The sequence below is a fragment of the Physeter macrocephalus genome, chromosome 13, assembly GCF_002837175.3.
Source record: "Physeter macrocephalus isolate SW-GA chromosome 13, ASM283717v5, whole genome shotgun sequence".
Classification (NCBI taxonomy): Eukaryota; Metazoa; Chordata; class Mammalia; order Artiodactyla; family Physeteridae; genus Physeter; species Physeter macrocephalus.
Window position 1 is genome coordinate 6,838,148 of NC_041226.1, and position 19,299 is coordinate 6,857,446.

Below are 19,299 nucleotides of genomic sequence, written 5' to 3' on the forward strand. Positions count from 1 at the left end.
AGACTAGCCAGGGTGAGGAGAAAGTTTGCATGTGTAGCAGGCAAAGAAGGGCTAAAATTCCTAACACAACGAAGCGAAAGGGTTTGATGCTCTATAATCAGAAGCTGTAGTGCTTATGGCATTTAGCGTAGTTACAGTGTAGAAAATAACCTGCTAGCGTAGGGGAATTACGTAGAGGCACTGGAAGTAAGACAGCTTATCCCTCCTTGTTATTAGCTAACATTTATGTATCTTACTGCGTACCAAGCCCTTGGCAGGGGCTCAGCACCCCTTGTCCCGTTTAATTCTCTCCACAGCCCTGTGGGTGTGCATTGTTGGGACCCAGAGAGAAGGGCCACTTTGCCTGAGGTCACACAAGTGACGCAGAGCCAGGCTGGAGTCTGACCCAAGGGCAAGGTCCTTCAGACTTCATCGCTACATTCATACTTAGTACAACAAAGTGAGAAAACGCAATGTAGAGAAAGCACAGAACTGGGCATCAGAAAACTGATCCAGTCGGACCCTTGTCAGCACTGTGGTCTGGAAAGTCCACAGACCCTCTGTCTGTTTCACTTTCCTCATCTGTAAAAGGAGACCGTTCTGAGGGTGAACCGAGCTAGTGTCCACGAAAGTGGTTTGCAGATGCTGCCACCTGGTGATGATGACTGTTTAATCAGAAAAGAATCCTCAAGTCAAGTGCCTGCTCTGGACCAGAAACCGTGCTCGGGACTGGGAATACAACAGAGGGCAAAGCAGACGTGGTCTGTGCCCTGGTGGAGTTTGGTGGAGGGATTGAGCAAGTCTTTTAAATGGAAAAATCGGTACTGGAGGGTGCGCCCTCGTCTGGGAGCTCCGAGGTGCAGGCTCTGAGACGCGAGAAAGAGGTGGAGAGGTCAGGGGACACGATGGCAGCAGGTGTGGCGGGGAGAGGGGCCTGCGTGGAAAATCACTGCGGAGGGGAGGGGACGTGCGTGTCCATGGAGTTGAGGGGGCGCCGGTAGAGCCCTAGGCTCGGGGGCTGGTTGACAGGCCCCACCTTGCAGGGCCTCCCAAACAGTGATGGGGAGCCCGCTCCTTACAGAGGAGCAAAAGGAAGACCCTGTGTGGAGGGTGATCTGAGCAGACTCACGTTTCCAGGACAGACGGGCAGGGAGACCAAATGGGAAGCTAAGGCTGTGGTCCACACGGGCGGGGATGGTGGTGGCTTGGACGGGCGTGACGGATGTGGAGATGGAGAGATGTCCATGGTGGTGGGAGAGATGTTTAGGAGGTAAGTCGGGTAAGAGTGGTGATGTGTTGGAATAAGGGGTGAGGAAAAGGTAGCCGCCAGGGCTGAGGTCGAGGTCTCTGGCTGGGGAACCACATGAATGGGGTACCACTCACTGAGGTGGAAGATGTGATGGGTGGGCTCCGCGGAGGTTCACGGACTGAGTTCTCAGACATGAAGAGTCTGAGGTCCTTTGAGACATCCGCTGAAGATGTCCAGTAGGCTAAATAGAACTGGTACTCTTGACACCAGTAGCTGGTACCTGTTGTCTGACTTTTAAGAGGAAGTGGCAGAGCATCTCCTGGGGGCCCTCCTGGTCTGGGTCCAAAGAGATTCTTCTTTGGTATAAGACACAGTGCCTTTCCTTCCGGAGTTGGCCTCGTTTGTGAGATCAGATGGCCACGTGACACAATGAGAAATTATAAGTCAGCGTATGACTGATGAGCAGAGCTCGGGGGGTGCTGGAAGTGAGGGCGGAGGCTTCCTGGAAAAACCGGTACTCCCACGGGACACGCCTGGCAGGCTGAGGGACGGGTGGGAGGGAAGACAGTGATACACCGACGTGAGCAGGAGAAGAGAGAATAAACACAGCGCTGTGCTGGGACAGGGACAGCGGGAGCGAGCTGGGAGGCCGACTGAAGATTGCAGCGTGTACGTCAGAAGCCATTGGGTCCCGGCGTCCAGCCGCTTAACCCAGAGATGTATTTGAAGATGAGACTTGTACTCTTGGAATTGTGACTTTCTATCTCAGTGGCTTCTGGTCTTGTTAAAAGACAGATCAGTCATGGCAAACGGCAAACCCAAGTTCAAATGACACGAAAATTGAGTGGGTGTGCGCGTGCGCGTTTATGTATGTGCGTTTCTTTCCCACCCTCATGCAAAGCTTTAGGCAGTAGCTAATAGCCAGCTTAGTGAAAATGATACTTTGAAATAGGTGTGAGGGCCTCAAGGAAGTGATGTCTATTTCCACTCCTAATCTCAACTACCGGGGGCAGCTGGGGTGACCTGTGATCAAACCTGGGGGCCCTGCCCTGGGAGGGAATGGACAGTTCTGGAGAGCCAAGGCAGAAATGGAGTAAATGACTGTTCTCGAATTTTGGTTCACCTGGAAAAATGTCTTCTGATTTGAATAAAAACATGTGTCAGCGCAGGGAGGATGTCTCTTCCCAGGCTTTGGGCTTTGTGTTCCTGCCACAGCAGCCCTGCCGTCTCCCCTCACCTCCTTTGGGGGTGGGAACCAGCCCCTGTGATGTCAGAGCCCCTCAGAAAGGGTACACACGGGAGCATAGGAGAGGGCGGCCGAGGGTGTGGGCTCGCCCTCCTGATGTGCTAGGAAAGGAGACCCAGTGACCATAAAATCAGCATCTTCTAGTTCCACCTGCTTGTTACTGTCCGGGGAACCCATCCACAGGCTGCTTACAGAGAGGAGGCATTTGTCTAACTTCTGACTGTCCACTTTTTTCAGTAATAGGGAAACGGACGCATGTGAAACATACAAAGTAGTTCAGGGACAGCCGCTTTGGGGCCTGTTTAAAATAAGTTGACCTATATTGTCTATAATTAAACCTGGAGTGGGATTGCATTTTGAAAAATTCTTTTAAGCTGATTTATCCTTTTTCAGTGCACCGCAGCAGAATCCCCAAAGAAAGGGAGAAAAAATATCTGTGTGTATTTATAAGACATCCTCTTTGAGTGAATATATTTTGTGAGAGGAAGACAGCAAGGGGAAATATTACAGCCAAAAGGATAATCTTCTCTTCCGTTGGAAGAGACTTTTTTTATAATGAAACAAAGTCATGATGGGTTCATTCCATTTACTTATCCAAGTCCAGTGGAGATCCTGTGTTCATGGGACTCTTGATATTATCCGAAATTTCTGATATAGTCAGGATTTACGCTCCCACTCAATAAAAATACCAGCTTTCTGTAGTCCAGGGTCTGATCTGTTATGTTCTGTCCAGAAGAAAATAGCCTCAGATGCAGAAGCACGTGTGTTCACGCTCTGGGTGCTCTTGCAGCACGTAGGGTGGGAATCCAAACAGTCCAGGGGAAGGGCTCGGCCCAAACTACATTTTGAATTCCCACATCCTGTAACAGTCTGGGCCCCTCCCTGGAGGGCAACAGGACGAAACAAAGGCCTCTGCTACTGGTGATCGCTGAGGCTCGTATTCTGTGTGGTTTGTTTCTCTTATCCTCGGTCCTGTCAACAGCTTGGATACATGAGACCTGTGCAGCCACAGCTGCCGACATCACTCCGGGCCACACACTGCAGACAGCCAGTGCCGCCACACGCGCAGCCTGGAAATCCTTCAAACATGGCAGCCCCAGCCAGCAGTGTCCTCACCCCACTCCTGTGTCCAGACTGCCTTAATTTAAGCCACTTCACCTGAGACAGTTATTCCCAGCTGAAAACAGACCACAGCTGCTGCTCAGATCGTACTGGTGACCTGAAAACATCTAACTATAGTTTTCAAAGTACGATTAGGGGGAGCCACCATATCAGTTTATAACGCTAGTGTTGGGACCAAATTTTAATTCCAATCCCAGTTAGATTCCTCCATTCATTTCATTTTTCTTCTGGGTCTCCGGTGTGCCAGTCCTGCTGCTGGGCCCCCAGGGTCCCTCAGGGAACAAGAGCGACCCTGGCTTCCGGGCTACAGTGGGTGAGCGTGAGATAAAAGTATCAAGAGCATCATAAGGCAGGCTGAAAATGTGTCATCATTTGTAAGAAATACAGGATGATTCTACCAAAATACTCTCCCCGCACATGTTCTTTTATGGTCTGACCAGATCATTTCTGGTTTCATTGTCCCAGGGGCGCCGAGAGTAACCCTTTCAGCCTGTCCCTGTTCTCTGAGGAGCGATGCTTGGAGCAGCCCTGGGTGCTGGGCACCCCACACCCACAGATCACTGAGTTGCCCGCCCTTGTTGCCCAAATGCCCAGGCAGAGAGGGGGTGGGAAGTGTAGAGATGGCAGAGACAGCCAAGAAGGTCCCAGTTGCTTCCTTCCAGAAGCCTTTTCTTTACTGGTCTTGCTCTTCCCATCAGAAAAGGGGGCTAGAGAATTCCTTTAGGCCCCTGCCCCATCACACCCACACTGGGCAGGGGCCCCGGTGTTCCCCAGCACGGAAGTCTTTAGTGCAGGTGTCCTGTTGCCTGGCATTACCTGAGCCCTCCCTCCACTCGTGGCCGTTTGTCCTGTCACCCCAGCTTAGGGGCAGATGAACGGCAGGATGGAGCGGCCATGTGTCAAGTCAATCAGTGACAGAATCACCAGCACCTACACCACCATCTCATCCGGACGTGAACTGAAGTGAGACATTTTCTTGTTTGCCAGAAGAGGAGAAAGATTCTCACCCACTGGGAGAAAGACATGATTATTTTAGCTTTCTGATCAAACCTTTCCTTGTATCTTCCCATACTGGGAAAGGTAAACCAGTAGGAGTGGGTGAAGGATTGGCTGTGAGGTGTGGGGTGCTTAGGAAAGGTGTGTGGGGAGAGCTTGGCTTCCAGTTGCTTAGCTGGGTGGACGGTGATGCCATTTTGCTGAGACTGATGTGGTACCTTCCACAGTCTAAGGAACTGAGGTCCTATCAGTGGCAGTTAGCATTTAAAAATCCTCTTAGTGATATTTACAGCTATCATTATAAAAACTAGAAACTCCGTTAGCCTGTCCCACCTAGAAATAGAGCACATAACCCCTATGTTCGTAGCAGCACTATTCATAATAACCAAGGCTTGGAAACAACCTAAATGTCCATCGACAGATGTATGGAAAAAGAAGATGTGGTACCTATATACAATGGAGTATTACTCAGCCGTAAAAAAGAATGAAATAATGCCATTTGCAGCAACATGGATGCAACTAGAGATCATCATACTAAGTGAAGTCAGAAAGAGAAAGACAAATACCACATGGTATCACTTATATGTGGAATCTAAGATATGACACAAATGAACATATTTACAAAACAGAAACAGACTCATGGACATAGAGAACAGACTTGTGGTTGCCAAGGGGGAGGGAGAGGGATGGACTGGGAGTTTGGGATTAGCAGGTGCAAACTATGAGATATAGAATGGATCAACAACAAGGTCCTACTGTAGAGCACAGGGAACTATATTCCATATCCTATGATAAACCACAATGGAAAAGAATCTAAAAAAGAGTGGATATATGTACATGTATAACTGATGCACTTTGTTGTACAGCAGAAATTAACACAACATTGTAAATCAACTATACTTCAATTAAAAAAATCAAAAAAAAAAAAAAAAAGAAAAAAGAAAGAAGGAAATACAGCACGCATACGGTGGTGGGCAGTGCTTCACCCTGTGCACCGTTTGCTGGAGCTCAGACCTTTGTCGTGCTGCCCTGTGAAATCACAGCTGTGTGGCTCTGAGGACCCAGCACAGCCCCTGCCCCGGAGCCAAGGTGGGTTGTGCCCAGCTCTACCAGCCTACAGGAAATCACCCCATGGTTGAGCAGCAACCAGGATGGGGGGCTACAGAGCATCCCGGGCCTGCTCTCAACCCCAGCGTGTCCCCGGGATTGGCCTTCTGTCTGCTCTCAACCCCAGCATATGCCCAGGGTCGGCATTCAGTCCGCCAGTGCCAGGCTCCTGGGGAGCTGCTGACCTCACCAGTGGAAAAATCAAGATGCGATCCAGAAGGCTGGCTTTGTCCTCTTCTCATTATCTTTTACGGTTTCCCTGATTCATTTCGTGGGTAAATGAAGTGCCATTTGATAAAATGCAGCACACTGAGCTTTTCTAAACAGAAAGTCCTTTGCCATCTCCCCAAACGGAAAGAATACTCAGACTAAACTTGGTTCTCTAGGATCCAAAGTCTGGCTTCTGTCTACACACGCAGAGCTTGGATTTAATTCTTTATTTTGGCTTCCTAGCTATCAAGACAGCTAAAAGCCACGTTCATAGCTTATAATAATCAAGTCAATTTTGACTTTCCTACTACACATCATTTTATCTTCAAACTGAGAAATAGTTACTCCACCTTTGCAGGCATTGCAAATTGGGCTAAAAATGAGGGAAATGCCCTATGACACATGGTCTGTGAATGACTTATATCGGATTACCACCTCTAATAGAATTTGAGTTTGACTCTGTTAGTATATGATTTTAGATGGGCACGTTTTCGACTTTTGTCCCCATTTGAACTGAAAAGACAGGTTCATATTTTGTGTCTCACTGTATATCTCTTGCCCAAGGCTGTTGTCTTGCCCCCAGCCATCTGTCCTAGTGGAAGTGCCATCACAAAGTGCCACTTGCATTTATTTTTCCATCCCTTCTTTTTCTCATAATGGTGATGATCTGTAAATTATGCCTATTAACATCTCATAGACACTGTTACATTCTGGATGGCTGTGTGCTGGGCACAGCTGTTTCAATCATTGTTTCCTTTTACTGACAGAAAGGAGAAACCAAAGGTTGTTTTGACAATAATCTTTTTTTTTTTTTTTAATAAAGAGAAACTACTGGAAGGAAGGAAGAGTAAGGAAGCATGAGGCCCAAATTATTTGTAGGAGAGGGATGTACAAGAGGGTCAAGAGTAGCTTATGAGTCAAATCAATTGATGCGTTGGACAAACAGTGGGTTTGTAAGATGCATTTACATTGACTCTGAAAAGATGTTTTGAACTGAAAGAGGCATTGGCTGGGAGCAGAGTCACTGCAAATGATGCCGTTGAAAAGGTGGGGTCTCCTTGCTCCAAGGGCACATAGAGAATCAGGCTGAGTTTTGCCTTAGTAAGAAGATCCATAGCGTTTATGCATGGCAGGGCCAAGATTATTAATTAGAATGCCTAAAATCCATATTTGTCATCGGTTCACTAGGCTATGCTGTACTGCCACTTAACAAACCCTTCTGGGGATGCTACTTGTTTTGCTTAAATGGCAATTTTAAGAAGACCAGAACAGACCCGTGAGACGCCAGTAGGAGCAGTATACGGGGTAGCTGTATCCAAGGGGCGGCAAGGGAAAAGGATGAGCCATGTCGTCTTTGATCAGAAAGGTGATCCGCACCGCGAAAGCCCCAGCGGCTGTTGGTCCGTACAGTCAGGCTGTTAGTCGACGGGACCATTTACATTTCAGGACAGCTAGCTGTGGATCCTGCAAGTGGATAGCTTGTGCCAGGAGGGGTGGCAGAAGAGACTAAACAAGCTCTTAAAAACATGGGTGAAATTCTAAAAGCAGCAGGCTGTGACTTCACGAATGTGGTAAAAACAACTGTTTTGCTGGCTGACATAAATGACTTCAATACTGTCAATGACATCTACAAGCAATATTTCCAGAGTAGTTTTCCTGCAAGAGCTGCTCGGGTTGCTGCTTTGCCCAAAGGAGGGCAAAGTGTTGAGACTGAAGCAGTAGCTGTCCAAGGACCTCTCGTGACAGCATCACTCTGAGTGGGCCCAGTGTTATTTAGTCTGGAGTTTTAATAATGTTTTTAAATTAACATCTTAATTTTTACAATCTTCGTTGGGAAGTGTAAGGTTGACTGAAATGTCTGAAGTTATTATGGAAATACCATATTATAAGGGGAATTGAACGTGAATTGAAGATTAATGATGAATCTAGTTACTGATGTTATAAATTACACCTCTGTAACACTCATATTACTGGATGTGGGAAAAGAGGCACGCATTACATAGTTACTCAGAAAAATAAAAGTAAAGGGAAATAACATGTAGGAAAGATGAGTTACTATTCCTGAGAAATACTAAAGAGCACACACCTGATTCAGTTAAACCCTATTAATTTAATGGTGTGAAATATTTAGTTGTCGTGTCAGATACATGATTCTGCTTTTACTTGAGTAAAATTAAAGCATTTAAGTTTGAGTGGTACAGGTAAAGGAGAAGAAACTGACCAAATTTTATATAGATAATATTTTTCTAATGGAAATAAAATAGCATGCAGATTAAAAAAAAAAAAAGACCAGAATATAACTCTTTTTGTCAGAATTCATTAATATATTCATTATGTTGGGGGAACACTGTCATGTCAGGTTTCCAAAATATAATGTCTTTTGGATTGTTTTAAAATTGCTGTCCTGCAAAATTCCTCAGCAGTACACTGAGAAAAGGAGAAAAAGTCCTGGTCTATCTCTCATGCTGTCAGAATTGAAGTGAAGTACATGACACCCAGCCAGGACTCCTACACTGACACAGTTTGGGGGTCTTGCTTTCCAAGCTTCATGAAACTAATTACAATTGTTTGTGGACTAATGAACTTGTATTTTTGTGGGCTTGTGCTCAGCTGTGGGGAGGATGTCACTCAGTCACCCCCAGTGGGAGAACACTGCCAGACATTGATGAAAGACTCTTTAAAAGAACAGTCACATAGTTTGCATCACTTAGAAGCTTATAATCCAAAGAATGAAAGAGGACCACATCTCAAAACACCAGAAAACACAAACAAAGGGAACCTATAATGAGTATGTAATAAGTCCTGGTCTATATGTGTCAGTTCTCTGGCATTTGAATCTATATAGGTAAATCATGTGTTGAAAAAAATCCCAGAGTCACTGTTAGCTTAGCCTGGAATAATGCCTGGTATATAGTAAGCATTCAATCGTATCTGTGGGTTTTTAAAAATTTTTTTTAATTAAAAAAAATTTAAATTTATGTTTTAATTGAAGTATAGTTGATTTACAATATCATGTTAGTTTCAGTGTACAGCATAGCAATTCAGTTTTACATATATATAAAATATATATATTATGTATATATTTTACATATATATATTCTTTTTCAGATTCTTTTCCCTTATAGTCTATTACAAAATATGGAGTATAGTTCCCTATGCTATTATACAGTAGGTCCTTGTTGGTTATCAATTTTATATATAGTAGTGTATATATGTTAATCCCAACCTACTAATTTATCCCTCCCTCTAGCCCCCTCTCCCCTTTGGTAACCGTAAGTTTGTTTTCTATGTCTGTGAATCTCTTTTTGTTTTGGAAATAAGTTCATCTGTATCTTTTTTTTTTTTTTTTTTTACATTCCACATATAAGTGATATCATATGATACTTATCTTTCTCTGTCCGGCTTACTTCACTTAGTATGATAATCTTTAGATCCATCAATCATATTTGTTGAATGAAATAATGACATGAAAAGAATTATTACCAAGTGCCATACAATTTGTAACATACCTTTAAAAATGTAATGTTAAGAATGAAGATTCTGACTGTCACAGTGCTTGGTACGGATTTACTTTTTTAATAAAGTTAAATTCAGGCAGGATTTCCTGTGTAGCTACCATCATGCCTGCGTGGAATCCAGAGAAGGAATCCAGGTCAGCCACGTTCTTAGTGGGTTTGGGGGGCTTGCTTGTAGCGCCTCTCGTCAAAATATTTTCTCCAAATATGTCTGGAGAAATGGGACATGGGAACCACATGTCTGCAGTTCCCCAAATCAAATGCTTCCGGGGAGATGCTAGGCCAGTGACGAGGGAGTGGAGCAAGGTTTTCGTTCTTGTTCGCTCACTGTGAGGCAGCCCTTACGCAGGCCGAGGGGGCAGCCTCTGTCTGGGACCTACGTCCAGTTAGGATACTTGAGGCCGATCACACTTAATTATGCTTTGTTTTCATCCTTGTACTCCTTAGCCATCACATAAAAGCCAGCCCTGCTCCCTCGTCCGTGACTACCTCGTCCCTTTTATGAACTTGTCTTCGGTTCGGTTTCCTAGAAGCAGAGTTTGAGACGGGGATCTCGGTGCACATGAGTTACAGGGAATTGTGCTCTAAGAAAACCCATAAAGGAGTCAGGGTAGGGAAATGGCAGGGCTGCTAGGATTATGCTGAAACCTGATAAATGGGCCACAGCAGTGTTTCCGAGAGAGGGATATGCTGCCCCCTCAATGCACGGCAGCCTCCAAGGCCATGTTTCTCTCCTGGTGTCAGGAAGTTCAAAGTACAGTAGTTGGTCCTTTACTTTGGAGGACATGTTCTCCCTTGCCACAGACTACCGGACTCCTAAAAACTTTATTGACATGCTGGCCCCTGTATCTTTGAAGAGTTGTTCCCTTACCTTCGGGAGCACATGATTCTGACCAAGACCTTCAAAGTACTTGTCATTCTTTGCTCACCCAATTGGATTAACACAGTTTCATCAATGTCCTGGACCAGTGTGATCTTCTGCAAATGTTCAGACGGCCTAAGTCCTTTCAGACTTTACTGTGACAGAGAGTAGAAGTATTAACCCAGCCCTGGGACGAGGCTTCAGTGAGTAATGGTCATCCCCTGTGGCGTTAGCTGCTTCAGATCCTCTGTTTTGATCGGGGTGGAGGATGCATTTGCCGACTCAGTAGCCACAAACCACACAGCAGGGTCCGTGTTCACCTGCTCTAGAAAGTATTACCACATCAGGCACGTTGAAGCTGATGGGTTAGGTTTGTGGTGGAGCTGTATCTCTCTCCATGATCCATCTGGGTTTTTCTAGGGGCCAGGCTAGTGAATTAAGTGGGGTATGATGAGGACCACCAGCCCTGCATCTGTTAAGCCTTTGGAAGCGGCACTAACCTCTGCCATGCCTTCTAGGATACAGTAGTGCTTATAATGTCCTGTCTTACCTGGGATGGGAGGGGACAGTTTCATGGACTGCTGCTTTGACTTTCCTATTACAATAGTTCTTACTCCATAAGTCAAGGAACCAATGTGAGGGTTCTGCTAAGAATGTCTATCCTGATCATATATTTAGGAATTAAGGAAATAATCACTGGGGTCCATGGACTTGATGGATACACCATGACTTGAACCTGGTCTAGGACTCCATCAGTTACCTGGGTCCCACGTACGCCTATACTAGCAGGGGTGCCTGATAGTGCTTATTAGTACCAGGCCACCGGGTACCAGTGTCTGCCACGGCCCTGGATCCAACATCCCTCAGAAGGTCTGGGTATTCCCCTTTCTACAATACACAGTTAGCCAAGTCAAGACCATAAGTTCCTTTGCTGAAGGACTAGAGGAATCACTATACATATGTGTGTCATGGCGTTTCAGGGTCTTGGGGACCCAGTTTCTTCTTCGGTAAATGGGTTTTGTGTCTGAGAACTGATCTCAGTCTGGAAGCTGGACAAGGCATCCTGGCTTTCCGTTGGGGTGACTCACCTCAGTCTTTGGCTTGCCCGCTCCAGGTTTCTTTTGGTTATATGTCAAGCAGTGCCCTGTTGGGTGCCCATATGTCTTGTCTCCAGGAACACTGTGTTCTCTTCTGTAGGTCTTGCGGCTCACCCATCATACTGTCCTCAGAGTCGGGCTGATGGCTGAGTGCTGCTCCATGGCCTTGGGCATCCTGGGATCCTCTTATTCCCATGGATACTGGAAAGTCCTGTTTTATGACAGCATCTCCTGCTACCAGCTGGGGCTTACAGAGGAGAGCCTCTGCTGGGCTTCTTGGTGACAGCGGTGTAACCCCTGTCACCTTAGTAAAAGGTCCTCCTGAGGACCATAGTCAGCTGGTGGGTCTTCCAGTCTCCCAGCTTGCCCACTTCTCCAGCTTTGTGTCCCTTCCTCCGTGGGCTGCTGTGGCAATCCTGAGGTCCCTTCTTCATTTGTTGTGGGCTCTCACTTTTTCCAGGCTTCTCTGAGCCAGATCCCAAACCCTTGCCAGGGAATGAAATCCTTGTCATGGAGAGTGCCATATCAACAGTCTCCCCGTCCTCCAGCTTCACACTGTGCTCCGCCCCTCGACCCGCACCCTTGGGATCCACTCCCAGGCGTATTCTCCTGTTCCTGCCGTGAAACCTTAACCAGTTCCTGCCCGTCCTTTGGTTTTTAATCTCTCTCCTCCCTCTGCAGGCCCAGGACTTTCTGGTTGGCTCCTGCTGAGATCTGACCCTAGTTATTGGTGTGGTCGCTACCAGTGGAGGCGGGGCAGACCTGAGGAGGACAGGTGTGGTCCTCTAAGGCACCCGCTTCATTTGGGAGGGGTGGGGGCTTCTGTTCACCAACAAAGCGGGGATAATCACTTCCGAAGCCCGCGGCGTTTAGGGAAATATGAGCGCATCTACCCAGATATCTTCATACTGAGTGTCGAAATTCCACCCCTTCCCCCTCAGGGCTTTGCCTGGGATGTAGGAGACTTACCAGAGCTGAGAGTCTTCCTTCTCTGAAAGGACGTGCCTCTCCTCTTAGATTAGATCCTGAGCCTAGTTGATGGGGATAAAGGGTTCCTTATGTGCTGCCATGGAGACCTCTGGCTCTCATACTTGGCTTCGATTGATGCTTCGTTGCCCCAGTCTGTCCTTTTCTCTTCAAAGCATCAAAGCATCAGCAGTAGCCAGCCACCCAGTTTCGTGGCCCCCCAAATCCCTGTGTCCCTTCAGATCTCACAAAGCCAGAGACAGCGCATGAGCCAGTGTGTCCTTCCCCCCACGCATCCTTTCCCAGTTCAGCACACGTGCTGTAGAATTCCAGGGACCAACGCCACTCCTCCTGCCCCATCATTGCCAGGGGCTGGTGGATGATTCACCTCCAGAATCCATCCTTGGGGTCTGCTTCCCAGCACTACTTCTGGGACCACCTGCCTTACATCAGGCTCCCCAGAAGCAGAGCTGAGATAGACTCAGGTGCGTGGGATTTATTGAGGGTGTAATCTTCAGGAAAAAGCCATTAGGGAAGCAGCTGAGCAAGGGTGTGGCCTGGGTGAGGTCTAGTCATGCCTGATCCACAAAGAGCCTCAAGGACATAAATTGCCCCCAGCGTTGTCCTGTCCAGAGGTAAAGAGCTTTAGGACAACCACATTGACCTTCTTCTAAGATGTTCTCTCCATTTCCTTGCCTTAACTAAGGCTCTTAACTGTGCACATACCAACTATTTCTTGTGTTTTCCACCCAAACCTCAAACTTCATCCTAGTTTGAGGCTGTGTCTGCCTGCTACCCCTCCTTGCCAGGCTCAGCTACCAACTTCTCAAATGCTCTCATGACCACCCCATCAAGCCCCATTCATCAGAGACCGTCAGGCAGGCTCCCCTTCTTTGCTACCCCGACTCCTCCCACAATTACTGTAGGTTTTACCAACAGCTAAGAACTGAACCTCCAAATCTTGGACCTTCTTAACTCCCGATACCTTTACAATTCCACTTCAGCTACCTGCTCCACGAATAGGTCCTGAATTCTGCCTTCAGCCAGATCCACTTTATACCCTAAATTGTCATATCTCGTTCTGACCAGTCTGCTTTCTCTGCCCAGCTCTCATCTCTGACTCCTGCTAACCCTCTTCTTCAACACACAAAGACCTCCCTCCAACTGCTAGGGCCATCTCGTTTCTTCCACTGTGTCAGCACCCTTCTTATCTCCATTCCTTCCATGACCCAGGACCCCTTGGCTGAAAGGTGAGTCCCTAGACCAGCAGCATTAACAACACCTGGGAACTTTAGAAATGTTTAGTCTCCGGCCCCGTCCCAGACCCACTGAATCAGAATCTGCATTTTAACCAGATACCCAGGTGATCTGTATGCACAATAAATCTAAGCAGCACTTCTGTAAGCTGCTGTACCTGCAGGTTCCCTAACTGTTGTCCTTCTGCCAGATCCACCAAGCAGAACTCCGGTCCTACGAGGACACTGCAATGTGGATACTCCCAGTTATGAGCCATGGCTGATCTGTGCCTCCATTCACGGTTGAGCTGTCAGGGCTGTTGTTTATCAACCCTTTTATTTATTTTTGTCATCTGCAGTTTCTCTCAACAGCTTTTCCAAATGCTTACCATTTCCTCAAGCCCTGATTCAAACCCCTACTCCTCTTTATAAATTAAACTAGTTTTGTTTAATATGTATTAGAGTAAAATATTTGCTCATGTTTTTAATCTCTTTGAATGTAATTGTTATATTTTGTTAATACAGATTTTTTCCAAGAAAGAAAGAGAATTGTGAATCAATTAGGAATTAGAAAGAAAAAAAGAGTGAACAAATGGAACAAAACCCACCTGTTTGATTGTGTTATCATATATATGCAGGTATCTGTTCTATTACTGTACTTCTCTGTGAGTTTGATGTTTTATATTTTCAAAGGAAACTTAAAGATCATGCTGGTGCAAAGAGAAATTAAAAGCTTCCCTTGAGGGGCTTCCCTGGTGGCTCAGTGGTTGAGAGTCCGCCTGCCGATGCAGGGGATACGGGTTCGTGCCCCGGTCTGGGAGGATCCCACATGCCGTGGAGCGACTAGGCCCGTGAGCCATAGTTGCTGAGCCTGCGCGTCCGGAGCCTGTGCTCTGCAACGGGAGAGGCCACAGCAGTGAGAGGCCCGTGTACCGCAAAAAAAAAAAAAAGTTTCCCTTGATAATTTGTACACTGGCCAGCCCATGTGTCTCTCATTATACCCTTTGCCTAATCTGAAAAACTGCAAACCAAGAATTTAAATTTGAAATGACCTTGGGTCTGAATAAAAGAAAAATCTCCTGAGAGGAATGCATTCTCAACCCAGGCCTCAAAGGATTCTTGCAGACAGAGTTCCAAAAAGAGGAACACACAATTTTTTTAAAAATCACAAAACATGCACACAAAAAGTCCCATGTTAGAGCCAGCAGAAAACAACAAACAACAGAACCACATACAGAAGATTTCATTATTAAAATTATCATAAACAGTGTTCAAAAAAAAGTATACATAGAGGGAAGTCCAAGAAGGAGGGGATATAGGTGTACATATAGCTGATTCACTTCATTGTACAGCAGAAACTACACAACATCGTAAAGCAACTTTACTCCAATTAAAAAAAAAAGTCTGCTTAAAAAAAAGTGTGCGTAATATGTGGGATTTTTAAATTTTTATTTTGTGTTGGAGTATAGTTGATTAACAATATTGTGTTAGTTTCAGGTGCACGGCAGATTGATTTAGTTATAGATATACACGTATCTGTTCTTTTTCAAATTCTTTTCCCATTTAGGTTATTACAGAGTATAGAGCAGAGTTCTCTATGCTATACAGTAGGTCCTTGTTGGTTATCTGTTTTAAATATAGCAGTGTGTACATGTCAATCCCAAACTCCCAATCTATCCCCTCCCACCCTTCCCCACTGGTAACCGTAAGTTCATTCTCTAAGTCTGTGAGTCTGTTTCTGTTTTGTAAATAAGTTCATTTGTATCATTTTTTTTTAAGATTTCACATATAAGCGATATCATATGATATTTGTCGTTTTCTGTCTGACTTACTTCATTGAGTGTGATAATCTCCAGGTCTATCCATGTTGCTTCAAATGGCATTATTTCATTCTTTTTAATGGCTGAGTAATATTCCATTGTATATATGTACCACATCTTCTTTATTCATTCATCTGTTGATGGACATTTAGGTTGCTTCCAGGTCTTGGCTATTGTAAACAGCGCTGCAATGAACATTGGGGTGCGTGTATCCTTTCAAACCATGTTTTTCTCCAGTATATACCCAGGAATGGGATGGCTGGATCATATGTTAACTCTGTTTTTAATTTCTTAAGGAACCTCCATACTGTTCTCCATAGTGGCTGTACCAACTTACATTCCCACCAACAGTGTAGGAGGGTTCTCTTTTCTCCATACCCTCTCCAGCATTTGTTGTTTGTAGACTTTTTGATGATGGCCATTCTGGTGCTGGGAAAACTGGACAGCTACATGTAACACAGTGAAATTAGAACATTCTTTAGCACCATACACAAAAATCAACTCAAAATAGATCAAAGACCTAAATGTAAGGCCAGACACTATGAAACTCTTAGAGGAAAACATAGGCAGAACACTCTTTGACATAAATCACAGCAGTATCTTTTTGGATCCACCTCCTAGAATAATGGAAATAAAAACAAAAATAAACAAATGGGACCTAATCAAACTCAAAGGCTTTTGCACAGCAAAGGAAACTGTAAACAAAATAAAAAGATAACCCACAGAATGGGAGAAAGTATTTGCAAACAATGAGACAACAAGGGATTAATCTCCAAAATTTACAAATAGCTCATGTGGCACAATATCAAAAAAACAAACAACCCAATCAGAAAATGAGCAGAAGACCTAAATAGATATTTTTCCAAAGAAGACATACAGATGGCCAAGAGGCACATGAAAGGATGCTCAACTTTGCTAATTATTAGAGAAATGCAAATCAAAACTACAATGCGATATCTCCTCATACCAGTCAGAATGGCCATTGTCAAAAGGTCTACAAGCAATATGTGGTTTTAGAAGAGAGTCAATCCAAAGTATGACTCACAGACTGTAAAAAAATCACCAAAGAATCAAGTAGAAATTCTCGAACTTGAAAAATAATTAATTGAAATTTAAAACTTTATGGTTCAGCTACAGAAGAGATAATTCATGAAATTGAATATTTGAAGAAATTACAGAGTGTGGCCCAGGAAGATGAAGACAAAGAAATGGAAAATAGCAAAGGTTAAGAGACATGGGGCGGTGGGGGTAAGAATGAAATAGGCTGACATATGTAATGAGACTTCCAGAAAGAAAGAAGAGAGAGAATTAGGAGAATCATCATTAAAAACTATCATGACCAAGACTTTTTTCAGAATTAATAAATGACACGAACCCTCAGACTTAAAAAGAACAATGAATCAAAATAAATAAAAAGAAATTCACACCCACATACTGTGTGGTATAATTACAGAACACAAAAAACAGAAGATTTTTATAGCAATCATAGGGACCAAAAAAAAAAAAAGAGTAACTACAAAAGGAGCAACACAAACTGGGGAGTAACTCCATAGCAACAAGAATGGAGAGAAAACAGTGGAATAAAGTTCTGGGAAGAAATAACTGGCGGTCCATGTTAATAAAACTTACTTCCAAATGTGGAGAAAATAAGGACATTTTTAAACATGGAATTCGTGTCTCCGCACAGCTAGGGCCCCTACCAGGCACCAGTGGGGGACCACGGACACCTAAGGGGACGGGAGGAACCCCCAGTGACCGTTTTGCGGGATCTTGGTTCCCTGGCTGGAGGTTGGGCCTGAGCTCCTGTGGTGGGAGCTCCGAGTCCAAACCGCTGGACTAACAGAGAACCTCAGACCCCAGGGAAGATTAATCAGAGTGAGGCCTCCCAGAGGTCCTCATCTCAGGACTAAGACCTGGCTCTATCCAACTGCCTGCAAACGCCAGTGCTGGATGCCTCAGGCCAAACAACCGGTAAGACAAGAATACAGCCCCACCCATCAAAAACAAACAAACGAACAAAAAAATATGTTACAGACGAGGGAGCAAGGTAAAAACTAGCAGACCAAATAAATGAAGACGAAATAGGCAACCTACCTGAAAAAGAATTCAGAGTAATGATAGTAAAGAAGATCCAAAATCTCAGAAACAGAATGGAGAAAATACAAGAAACATTTAACAAGGATCTAGAAGAACTAAAAGAGCAAACAAACAGTGATGAACAACACAAAAACTGAAATTAAAAATACTCTGGAAGGAATCAATAGCAGAATAACTGAGGCAGAAGAAGAGACCTCTGGGACAACATTAAACGCACTAACATTCAAATTATAGGGGTCCCAGAAGAAGAAGAGAAAAAAGAAAGGGTCTGAGAAAATATTTGAAGAGATTATCGTCGAAAATTTCCCTAACATGGGAAAGGAAATAGTCAATCAAGTCCAGGAAGTGCAGAGAGTCCCATACAGGATAAACCCAAACAGAAACACGCCGAGACACATATTAATCAAACTATCAAAAATTAAATACAAAGAAAAAATATCAAAAGTAGCAAGGGAAAAGCAACAGGTAACATACAAGGGAATCCCCATAAGATTAACAGCTGATCTTTCAGTACAAACTCTGCAAGCCAGAAGGGAGTGGCAGGACATATTTAAACTGATGAAAGGGAAAAACCTACAAGCAAGATTACTCTACCCAGCAAAGATCTCATTCAGGTTCAATGAAGAAATTAAAACCTTAACTTCTCTAGGCAGGAAACACAAGAGAAGCAAAAGACCTACAATAACCCAAAACAATTAAGAAAATGGTAATAGGAACATACATATTGATAATTACCTTAAATGTAAATGGATTAAAGGCTCCAAACAAAAGATATAGACTGGCTGAACTGATAAAAAAAAAACAAGACCCATAAATACGCTGTCTACAAGAGACCAACTTCAGACCTGGGACACATACAGACTGAAAGTGAGGGATTGGAAAAAGATATTCCATGCAAATGGAAATCAAAAGAAAGCTGGAGTAGCAATTCTCATGTCAGACAAAAGAGACTTTAAAATAAAGACTACTACAAGAGACAAAGGACACTACATAATGATCAAGGGATCAATCCAAGAAGAAGATATAACAATGGTAAATATTTATGCATCCAACATAGGACTACCTCAATACATAAGGCAAATACTAACAGCCATAAAAGGGGAAATTGACAGTAACACAGTCATTGAAGTGGACTTTAACACCCCACTTTCACCAATGGATGGATCATCCAACATGAAAATAAATGAGGAAACACAAGCTTTAAATGACACATTAAACAAGATGGACTTAATTGATATTTATAGGACATTCCATCCAAAAACAACAGAATACACTTTCTTCTCAAGTGCACATGGAACATTCTCCAGGGTAGACCATATCTTGGATCACAAATCAAGCCTTGATAAATTTAAGAACATTAAAATCATATCAAGTATCTTTTCCAACCACAACACTATGAGACTAGATACCAGTTACAGGAAAAAAAACTGGAAAAAAAACCAAACATGTGGAGGCTAAGCAATACCTAAAGATCAGATCAGAAATAACTGAAAAAGAAATGAAGGAAACAATAGCAAAGATTAATAAATCTAAATGCAAACAACAGAATACACTTTCTTCTCAAGTGCACATGGAACATTCTCCAGGGTAGACCATATCTTGGATCACAAATCAAGCCTTGATAAATTTAAGAACATTAAAATCATATCAAGTATCTATTGATAAACCATTAGCGAGACTCATCAAGAAAAAAAGGGAGAAGACTCAGATCAACAGAAATAGAAATGAAAAAGGAGAAGTAACAATTAACACTGCAGAAATACAAAGGATCATGAGAGATTACTACAAGCAACTATAT

General features: G+C 44.1%; 1 protein-coding gene and 1 pseudogene across 9 annotated transcripts in view; both read left to right on the forward strand.

Annotated features, from left to right (window-relative positions):
• Positions 1 to 19,299, forward strand: part of MTUS2 (microtubule associated scaffold protein 2) — a 543,384-nt gene that overhangs the window by 428,733 nt on the left and 95,352 nt on the right. Inside the window, exons 10-11 of one of the 9 annotated variants that reach the window (XM_028497252.2) lie at positions 13,457 to 13,599; positions 14,110 to 14,199. The exons of the other annotated variants lie outside the window; for them this stretch is intronic. Coding sequence (XP_028353053.1) covers positions 13,457 to 13,599; positions 14,110 to 14,155 — 189 coding nt within the window. The 3' untranslated portion in view covers positions 14,156 to 14,199. Of the gene's footprint in view, positions 1 to 13,456; positions 13,600 to 14,109; positions 14,200 to 19,299 lie in introns of those variants that run through there. 9 annotated transcript variants of the gene reach the window in all.
• LOC102995125 (2-iminobutanoate/2-iminopropanoate deaminase-like) lies at positions 5,536 to 7,666 on the forward strand (annotated as a pseudogene).